Source organism: Canis lupus, chromosome 7 (assembly GCF_003254725.2).
Source record: "Canis lupus dingo isolate Sandy chromosome 7, ASM325472v2, whole genome shotgun sequence".
Classification (NCBI taxonomy): Eukaryota; Metazoa; Chordata; class Mammalia; order Carnivora; family Canidae; genus Canis; species Canis lupus.
In genome coordinates this window covers 15,667,692-15,678,494 of record NC_064249.1, presented here as the reverse complement: position 1 = coordinate 15,678,494, position 10,803 = coordinate 15,667,692, and the positions used below count along the sequence as shown (strand labels likewise).

Below are 10,803 nucleotides of genomic sequence, written 5' to 3'. Positions count from 1 at the left end.
TGGGCCTAATCTCAAGGCCTATCTAACAATGTGGAATATTCACTCTGATGGCACAGCCGGAGGCTTCTCAACTGCCTTGTGATGGAGGAACCAACCAGGCAAGAAAAGGCATCCTACTCTTGGAGGTACCTGAGAGTGTCCCGGTTCCTAGAAAGCCCCGGGCCCCATCAGACAGCAAGCCCACACTGGGTCTGTCACCCATTTGCAGCTGCCACCTCAGAGCAATTTTCAGAATGTTGGGTCCCTCTCTGCTTGAGGCTATGAGGTGGTTACCTCTGGGCTGGAGTTCCAGGTTGGCCTGAGGCTGGCTTCTGGGTGTTTACTGCGCATGTGTGGGCGGGGCAGGTCAGGGTAGCCAAGTTGCTAAAGAGGGCAAGCCTCTGGAGAGGCTGGGTCCCTGGAGTGGGCTCTTGGGGTTACAAAGCAACTGCCCGGGGATCCCTGGGTGGCGCAGCGGTTTGGCGCCTGCCTTTGGCCCAGGGCGCGATCCTGGAGACCCGGGATCGAATCCCACATCGGGCTTCCGGTGCATGGAGCCTGCTTCTCCCTCTACCTCTCTCTCTTTCTCTCTCTGTGACTATCATAAATAAATAAAAAAATTAAAAAAAAAAAAACTGCCTGGTTACAAGTTTAACCTATCCAGGTGTTGCATATTCCAAGGCCAAGCTGGAGTCATGTGGACTGCCTTGCCAGGGCTGGATCATGTGGGCTGGCGGGGAATCCTAAATAAGAGACTCTTGGGAGCCCTGATTGCTGCAGAATCCTGGGCGCCCAGCACACAGTAAGTCCACATGGGCGTTGACTGTTGCCCATTTTAGCTGTCACCTCAGAGTGATGGGTGTGGGCTCCCTCCCTCCCTGATGATCTGCAGGTGGTAGGAGATGGGCCCTAGCTCCACAGGCCTGGAGGGCCTCTACTTCCTGAGGATGGCTGATGGGACACATCCTACACAGGTGTGACATGTGTTGCTCACAGAAGCTGGAGACATGGAAGGCGGCAAGTACCAGGAGAGGCTGGCTGAGAAGGGCAGGTTATTGGAAGTACCAGGCATCTGCCTAATCTTAAGCCTTAACCTGCACAAATGGGCATATCCCCGCTGAAGGCAGAGCAGGAGGACCTGGACTGCTTTGCCATTATGGGCTGGGGAGGCCATCTGGTATATTCTTCAGTAACAGACATCTGGGAGACTTGCTTGCTGGAGAACCCAGGACTCCATCGGGCCTAGAGTCCAAATGGGGACTGACTGTTGCCAGTTTCAACCTGCTACCTCAGAAGGATTTTGGGTGGTGGGCTCTCTCCACCCTGAGGCCATTTAGGTGGTTGAGTGCTGGCCAACATGCATACAGGCCTAGAGTGCTCCTGCAGCCCAGGTCTGGCTGCCAGTGTGTGGACTGTGCAGGTCAGGCTAGCCAGGCATAAGGAGAGGGCAGTGTTGGGTGAGGCTGGGTCACAGTAGGGGGGCTATTAGGGTTACAAGACATTGGTCTAATGCATAGGGGCTACCTACCCATTGGTTAATAGTCATCCTTAAGGCAGAGCTAGGGGGGGTTTCAGCTACCTTGACAGTGAGGAGCCAGGCAGGCAGGGAAGGGGTATCCTCCATTTGGAGACACTTGAGAGTCCTGGTTCCTCGAGAGGCCCAGGATCCCATTGGTTACAAGTCCCCATGGGAACTATCACCCATTGGCAGCTGTTGGCTCAGATTGATTTTTGGAAGCCTCCATACCAGAGGCTGTACAGGTGATTGGGGCCTATCCAGAGTTTCACAGGCTCGGATGGCCAGGTCTGCCTCAGGCTGGTTTGTGAGCTGCATACGTGTGTGGCAGGGCCTCCCAGGTCAGGGAAGCCAGAAACCTGGGAGATGGCAAAGTGTCAGGAGTGGCTGGGTCACAGGAGTGGACGCTTAAGCTTACAAGGCATCTACCTAATTCCAAGCTGTTACTGCATAGTCCTTCTGAAGGTAGAGCTAGAGGAATCTGGACCACCTTGCTCAGGGTAAGGTCCAGTAAGGGACACCTGGGGCCTTAATTTCTGCTGAAGTCTAGGTAATCAGCAGAAAGCCAGTCAGTCCCACGCTTGGACTATGACCAGTTTAAAGCTGCCACTTAAGAATGATTTTTTGGGGGCACCTGGGTGGCTTGGTGGTTGAGCATCTGCTTTTGACTCAGGTCGTGATCCTGGGGTCCTGGGATGGAGTCCTGCCTGGGGCTTCCTGCAGTGAGCCTGCTTCTCCCTCTGCCTATGTCTCTGCCTCTTTGTGTCTCTCATGAAGAAATAAAATCTTTAAAAAAAAAAAAAAAGATGATTTTGGGGTTTGGGCTCTCTTTACACTGGAGGCTATTCTAGTGATTGACATTGCCCTGAACTCCATAGGCCAGGAGGACCCTGGCCAAACAAGTCTGGGTGACAGGGTGCATACTCTTCATGCAAGGGATGCACATGTCAAGGAAGCCAGGGACATGCCACTGGGCAATATTGGAGGATTCATGTCTCATGAATGGGTCTTTGGGGGTCCATGGCATCTACCTAATTTTAAGCCCTAATGTATACAAAGTCACTTATTTCCCCTGAAAGTAAAGCTGGAATCATCTGCACAGCCTTGCCCAAAGGGGGCCAGGTGCCCTGTCCTTCACTGAAACACCTGAGAGTTTTCAAAGGGTATCCTTCTCTGAAACACCTGAGCATCTTGATTTTTGGTAAGCCTGGGGCCCCATCAAGCAGCCAGTCCAAGGGGGGGGGGGGGCTGACTCTTTCTAGTTTAAAGCTAAAGCCTCAGAAAGGTTTTCAGGGGTTGTGCACCCTCCACCCTGGAGGATATGCAGGTGGTTGAGGACCAGCCAGAGATGCCGAAGCCTGCAATCCTTTGGCTGCCCAAAGTTGGTTGATGGAGCGCATTCTGTGAATGCTTGTATTGAGCATTTAGGGTGAGTAGGGACTTGTTAACAGGGAAGGTGTCTGAAGCAGCCTGATCACAAGAGATGGCTGTTGGGGGTATAAATCATCTGCATATTCAAAGCTCTAACCCACACAACTGTGCACAAACCCACAGAAGGCAAGGCTGGAGGAAACTGGATTGCCTTGCCACTGTCAAACTTTTTTGGGTAAATTTGAAGCTCTCATTGGCTTTATTAAACGATTTATGAATTGGGCAGCATCCCATCTAGCAAGCAGAGGGAAGCTCCACTGCGCATAAGACGAGAAAAGATTTTAAAGGCAGAGAGAAAGCATTTAAAAGAGAGAGAGAGAGAGAGAGATTTATTAGCAAGGAATGTATTGTTTAGGCAAGGTTGCTTTCCTAGAGGGGAGTAGAAGGGGTTTATCAGTAAGTTTCCTGGTGTTGACCAGGAAATCCCATGTTGACATTTCTGGGGGATTGAAACTGCAATTAGGTTCAGTCCTAAATCTTGGTTTACTGATCTAGTGCCTTAACATAAGTGATGTCATTTAGAGCCTATGGTTTTCTTTTTAATAATTCTCTCCATTTGATCAGAACCAGCTTAACTGAGAGATATGATAGAAATTTCAGGCATTAGTGCCACTCTCAGCCTCAGCTCTGCAGTTCTTGAGGTTTCTGTTGTTCCTTTGCATGGTATGCATGACTTTTTTTCTTAAACTCTGATACATACAAGTATGACTTGAGGTTTACTTTCTTTAATTTGGCCATCTTCCTTGTGCCTTTTTTGACATTCCAGTGTAAGGTTGATCATTTGCTTCGTGGTGAGTGGCTCTAAAAACCCATTTAAAGCTTTTGAAGGGTTATTATGATTTTTGTAACCATGATAACTCCCAATGTTTGGAGCACATTTTGGAGTCATGGTACCCAAACCAATCAAAATTAAACAAGTCCCAGTAAAACCCTCATGGAAGGAGTCACCCCTCGAAGCCAAGTGGCTTGTTTCGTGATCTGATGTCCCTGAGTTTTCACTTCCCCAGAAGTGTTCACGCAGGCATAGTAGGTGGTGCTGGCCAAAGCACAGACACCTGCTTGCTCAGTTGGAAGGTAATCCAGAGCTGGCCTATTACCAGGAACAACTTTGGCCAATCTAAAGATCTTTGTTGAGCGGTTGTTGCTTTATTTATTTGTAGTTTCTGCAATAGTTTCAAGAATTAAGGAAAAGTCTTTGATTATAGCCTCATTTACATTTATCCCTAACCAGGGAGGTAGGAACTTGCCAAAAGGAATGAGCCCTGTGAAAGTCTCCTGCTAGGCCTTTTTAACTCAATAATGTAAATTCAGGGGAGTCAACCCCAGAGATGTCTTATTTTGCTTTTCTTCTACTTGAAATAATAGGTTTTATTAAATTCCAGAGGTTGCCCCCCCCCTCCCCCCCCCGATTGTATGGGCCTGGGAGTTAAAGATGAGGGTGTTATCTTTTCAGGCCAGTGCCAGAGTAAAGGAAACAAAAAGAAGGGGAAGGGCTTTTTTTTTTTTTTTTTTTTTTCTTTTTTTTTTTTTGACCACAGCAGGCCACTTGTTAGGGCTTGATATCATCAACCACAGAACAAGAGACTTGGACTCTTATCTAAGCTCCTCAGGTTAGAGTCTTTGAAAGTCATAATGAGTTTACAGCTAATTTTTAGCATCAAAAATCCTTGGGCCTTGTTTGCTAAGCCATAAATTGACTTGTGATGAGGGGATGCTGAAAGATTAATTTGTTTCACATGGCCTAGAACTGCATCATGTCCAGGTGCTAACTGTGTCTCTCACATGTTGCTCAGAATCCTGGCGTTCATAGGCCAGCTGGAAAAACAAGTGAAATGTTACTTATTTTGATTTGACAGATAAAGTCTTTCAAGGGGGCCCAATGGGAAGGTAGTTAATGGGCAATCCCAGTGGGGCCACACTTGTATGACCTCTAAGTGACTTCCAGTATCAGTGTACTAAGATTGTGGTCATGAAAAAAGTGCTGTTCTCCCTGCCAACCCTCCCTAGGACCACACATTGCCTCCTGCCATCCCTTGGCTTCCCTATCTGGCCCCATGGGTGTCACACTGTGCACCAAACTTCTTGACATCTCAACTGCCACTCTATAATACTCCCTGTCCCATCCCCCAGGGGCTCACATGCTATATCTACTTTGTGTTCAGGGAGGGTTCCTCAGACCCCATAAGTGAATGAGGGCCTCTTGGAAAGGTGACATCGTCCCCTAAAGGAGCTCCGATTAAAACGAGCAACAGACAGAGGCCCTGTTGCAACAAGTACACAATGGCAAGCTTCAAGTCGTCGGCCCAAATGCAATGCATCCTTGTCCAACCGTGAGCCACTCCATGCTGCCAACACCATCATGGGTAACCAACCCCACACCGGCCCCCCACTAGCCAGCCATGAGGTGTCAGGACGTGTGCTTCAGCAGCTGGGCAGAAGATGGTGGAAGCCTCTTGGGTGGCATGTGATACCTCACTTTTTTCCAGAACTTGGTCTTTGCACACTGTGACTGTTGGGTGATGTCCCCACTCCACTGGATGGCCCCGTGCTTCTGCTTGATGTACTGAATTGACTCCGGCATGGCTGTGTAGTCCTTGACTTTCTCCAGTTCAATCAGAATGACTTTCATCCCATCCTGGACGAGTGCGTTGTAGACTGCAATTTGTTCTTGACATGTTCTTTAACAAGTCAAAGCTCAGGGATTCGGGAACTAAGATGATGATCAGTCTCCTGCACAACTTGATATTTTCATCGATGACATTGGCCACAGCTTGTCCAGGAAACTCATCCCTGCCAAATATGAATAACTTATATCCACACTGCCTCTCCAGCACCTCGGGCAGGATCTTCAACACCAGCGTGTCCACATCATGGCTCTGGATTTCTCCTTGAGGCTTGGGGTATAAGACATAGGCATCATACAGCTTGCCATCTTCTTTGGTCCCAGGAGAATGGCAGGCACTCCGATACCAGAGTACAATGTCAATCTTAAAAATGTTGTAGATGTACGTGACAGACACCGCTGCACCTACCAAGGTGAGAAGCCCTCCTATCAAGTAGGCTCGAACATCTGGAGCTGGGAGTTTTAAGATAAAGTATGCTGCTGACACTCCAGCATGACAGATGAAAGGGTGGCCATAATCCTCCATTTTCACTTCCAAGAAGGTTATGTTCACTGTGTAAAAAATATGTTTCTGAAAAGGAATGTGGGATTCAGATCCTTCTCTGATCCGTTTGGATTCATTGTAGTAATCATCCACTAAGGTGTTATTGACTCTCCAGCATCGGAGATTTGCGTTATCCCTTGTGTCTGTGATGTTGCAGTCCACAGTAAGGGCGGAGCCAAGTTGTACTTCAATTGAATTGTTTTTCGGATAAATGATTTTAGGAATTCTTTCTGCATATCCATTTGTTTCTGTGATATGCACAGTGATGCTGTTTAAAACAGTGTAGTGTTTCCCTGTGTGTGTCAGTCGGGCTTGGCATGCATAGTTCCCTCCATCTTCTGCTGAAACACTGCTCCCCGAAAGCTTTATTCCCCAGCGAATAAAACGTCCTTCTTTAATCTCTTTACAGTCCTGCAAGAAGCCAGCTTCAGCCTACCTGGCGGAGGCCGGCGGGAGAAGAGGGGGGGAGCGGGAGCGCCGCGGGCCCGGCAGGTGGGCCGAGCTGCGCACCTTCGCCCGGAGAGGGAATTCGCCCCCCGCCCCTTCCCCAAGGTCTCCCGGGCTGGCCCGGGGCGCCCCGCAGTCCCCGGGAAGGGCTTTAATGTTTAGCTAAAGTATGACACTTTGATTGGCTGTCTTGGGTAGAAACAGTCTACCTAAATATCAGCTACTTCTCTTCCTCATTAATTTGATTTAGAGGTCTCTAGTGTCTGTATGGGACCAAGTGGCAAGTGAAGTCTTTATTTGGCATGTGATACCCAAGGCTTAATACTTCCTAGTTTTGTAGCAGTGTCAGTGGTCAGGAGTACTTGGCAAGGTCCCTTCCAATAGGGCTGAAGAGCTATTTTTCTCTGTTGAAGTTTATAAAATATCTAATCACCAGGCTCTAAACTGGTGGCCAATTCAGTGGCCAACAGGATCCACTGAATTGGAACCTGGGAAGGTTTCTTTAATCTGTGGATGATGGGCTTGAACATAAGACATTAGAGATTTAAGTAGCTGGTTCTACTAGCATGGGACAATTCTAAGAAGTTTCTAAGGTTTTTGTTAAGGCTTGTATGATTTGCCCAGTGAAGTTGGTGCCTCAGTTTCTGGAGATTATATACCCTTGGGGTGCCTGGGTGGCTCAGTGGGTTATGCGTCTGACTTCAGCTCAGGTCATGATCCCGCAGTCCTGGGATGAAGTCCTATGTTGGGCTTCCTGCTTAGCAAGGAGTCTGCTTCTCCTTGTACTCCTCTGCCTGCTTCATGTACACACACACACACACACACACACACACACACACACACACATTCTCTCAAATACATAAATAAAAATATTTTTGAAGATTTTATGTATTTATTTATGAGAGAGAGAGAGAGAGGCAGAGACACAGGCTGAGGGAGAAGCAGGCTCTGTGCAGGGAGCCTGATGTGGGACTCGATCCCGGGACTCCAGGATCACGCTCTGGGCCAAAGGCAGGTGCTCAACCACTGAGCCACTCAGGGATCCCCCATAAATAAAATCTTAAAAATAAAAAAAAGTACATATGCCCTAAGTGGATCTGACCAGTCAGACATTGTTTATAGAATGTTTTTGCAATTTTATAGAAGTTTTCCTACTAATGTATATTTATAATTTGAGACATCTTAAGTGAGCTTAAACAGGTGAAGGAGTATAAACACCAAACAGTGGGATTTGTTAGGGAGCTGGGAAGAACCAAGTGACTCTCTTTGCATAGTCCTGACTGTTCATTTAATTTATAGCCATTGTTTATGCACCTTAATTTCTCTAATTCAGGAGCACACTGTTGCTGTTTTATTAGGCTGGTAAAAGTCTGGCAGTGAGGGGTCATTTTTTTTTTCTAGAAACAGAATGGATTATATCTACATGTACTACAATCTTTATAGATTCTGTTGTTGCTGTCTTTACAAGAAAACCAGTTTGATCACATATTAAATTTTCTTTTTAAAGATTTATTTTCTACAAACTTTTTACAACTTTCTTTTTTACTTTCTGATTTTGCTATCTATCTATTTATTTATTTACTTATTTTTAGTGGCAAACCTCACCCTAGGACAAAGTTACAGTCTTTACCCTTAACCAAAAATGCATCTTCATTTCTTATACCTTCTGTTACTGAAAACACATCCTACTTACCTGGTACATGGAGATGTCTCCCTTATTAATTTTAGTAGCTTTAATTACATACATAATTTGGAATTTTTAACCATGAGAAGCCTTACCTCAGTAAAACTAAGTAGTAAACAATTGAGAACTGTTACACCAGTATTCTTTAGATTTATAAATATGTAAATATATTTTACAATTTCTAGAAACACATGCTTCTTCACAGTACAATCTTTCAAAAAGCACAAAACATGTTTACTAATAGACCCAAATTTATTTGTAACAGAAGCTAAAAGTAGATGAACCCATGTTTAGTAATTAATGTTTAGTAGTTTATCTTATGTGGAAATACTCTAGATATTTAATGAATTTAACTCAGCACTTTATTTAACAAAACTTTGTTTCAGGTTACCAAAAAAATTTGGGGAAACTGTTTTTGAGTACATATTCCATAAAATATAATAGTTGAAAAAAATGTATCCATCAACTCTTGTTTTAGTTATGTCTAAATCATTTGCTCTCAATAATTATGTTTCAATTACCCACGAAAATTTTATGAGACATCAGACAATGTCAGCCATTATTCCAAGCTATTATTTTTTTTTTAAAGATTTTATTCATTTATTCATGAGAGACACACAGAGAGAGAGAGAGAGAGAGAGAGAGAGGGAGAGAGAGAGGCAGAGACACAGGCAGAGGGAGAAGCAGGCTCCATGCAGGGAGCCCGATGCGGGACCTGATCCTGGGACTCCAGGATCATGCTCTGGGCCAAAGGCAGGCACCAAACCGCTGAGCCACCCAGGCGCCCCCAAGCTATTATTTTGTTGTTGTTGTTGTTGACAAATCTTATAAGAGGTAACATACTTGGCTAGTAATCTCAAGAATAAAAGTTTCATATTTAATACTGATAAATCTAAAGATATGTTTATTTTAATTAAGTCAACGACATTAAATTAGCCTTAATATCAAATATTTTCCCAGGTCATGTAAACTTGAAAAAAATTTGTAACTATTCAGTTTTCCTAACAGCATTTATTGAAGAGACTCTCTTTTTTTTTTCCTAATTGTATAGTCTTGCCTCCTTTGTCGTTGATTAATTAGCCATGTAAGTGTGTATTTATTCCAGGCTGTACTATTACACTGATTTATTTTTTTTAACTTTTATTTATTTGAGAGAGAAAGAGAGAGAGAGCAAGCACAAGTGGCGTAGGGGCAGAGGGACAAGCAGACTCCCTGCTGAGTGGGAAACCCAATGCAGGGGCTCCATCCCAGGACCCTGAGATCATGACCTAAGCTGAAGTCAGACCCATAACTGACTGAGCCACCCAGGCCCCCTCCATTGATCTATGTTTTGATTTTTATGCAAGTACCACACTGTTTTGATTACTATAGCTTTGTAGTATGTCTTGAAATCTGGGTTGTGATACTTCTAGCTTTGTTCTACTTTCCAAGATTGCTTTGGCTGTTTGTGGTCTTTTGTGCTTCCATACAAATTTTAGGTTGGTTTTTTCTAGCAATGTGAAAAATAGATTGTATCTTGATAGGAATTGCACACTATACTGCTTTGTGTAGTATGGCCCTTCTAACAATGTTAATTCTAATCCATGAGCAGGGTGTCTTTCCATTTATGTCATCTTCAGTTTCTTTCATCAGTGTTTTACAATTTTCAGAGTACAGATCTTTCACCTACTTGGTTAACTTTATTCCTAGGTATATTATTCATTTTGATACTATTATAAATGAAATTGCTTTCTTAATTTCTCTTTCTGGTATTTTGTTTAGTCTATAGGATCACAACATATTTCTTCATATTAATTTTATATCCTGCAACTTCACTAAATTCATTTATCACTTCTAATAGTTTTTGGTGGAGTCTTAAGGGTTTTCCATTTATAGTATCATGTCATATGCAAATAGTGATAGTTTTAATACCTCACAATTTGGATGCCTTTTATTTATTTATTTTGTCTTGTTATTGTGGCTAGGACTTCCAGTACTATGTTGAATAAAAGTGAAGAAAGTGGCTCTTCTTATCTTGTTTCTGGTTTTAGAGAGAAAGCTCTAAGTTTGTCACCACTGAATATAATGTCAGCTGTGTGTTTGTCATATATAGCCTCTATTATGTTGAAGCATGTTCCCTCTAAACTCTTTTGTGGAAAGTTTTTATCATAAATGGATGTTGAATTATGTCAAATGCTTTTTCTGCATCTCTTAAGATCTTATGATTTTTATCTTTCCTTTTGTTAATGTGTGCATCACACTGATTGATTTGTTCATATTGAACCATCCTTGCATCTATAGAATAAATCTCCCACTTGATCATGGTGAATGAGCCTTTTAATGTTGAATGAAGTTTGCTGAGGAGTTTTGCATCTATGTTTCTCAAAGATATTGAGCTATAGGTTTTTGTTTGTTTGTTTTTGTACTGACTTTGCTTTAGATATCAGGGAAATACTAGGCCCATAGGGTATATGTGGAAGTTTTTCTTCCTCTTCTGTTTTTTGGAATAGTTTGAAGAGAATAAGTATTAACTCTTTTTTAAATATTTGGTAGAATTTATCTGGTCCTGGCCTTTTGTTTTTTGGGAGTTTTTTGATTAC

At 43.9% G+C, this 10,803-nt stretch overlaps 1 protein-coding gene across 1 annotated transcript; it reads right to left on the bottom strand.

Annotated features, from left to right (window-relative positions):
- Positions 1-4,420: 4,420 nt before the first annotated feature.
- LOC112647813 (interleukin-1 receptor-like 2) lies at positions 4,421-8,242 on the bottom strand. Its single transcript, XM_035719269.2, is given in 3 exon segments — positions 4,421-5,595; positions 5,597-6,504; positions 8,234-8,242. Coding segments are annotated over 3 exon segments (1,179 nt in total). The 3' UTR covers positions 4,421-5,333.
- Positions 8,243-10,803: the final 2,561 nt, after the last annotated feature.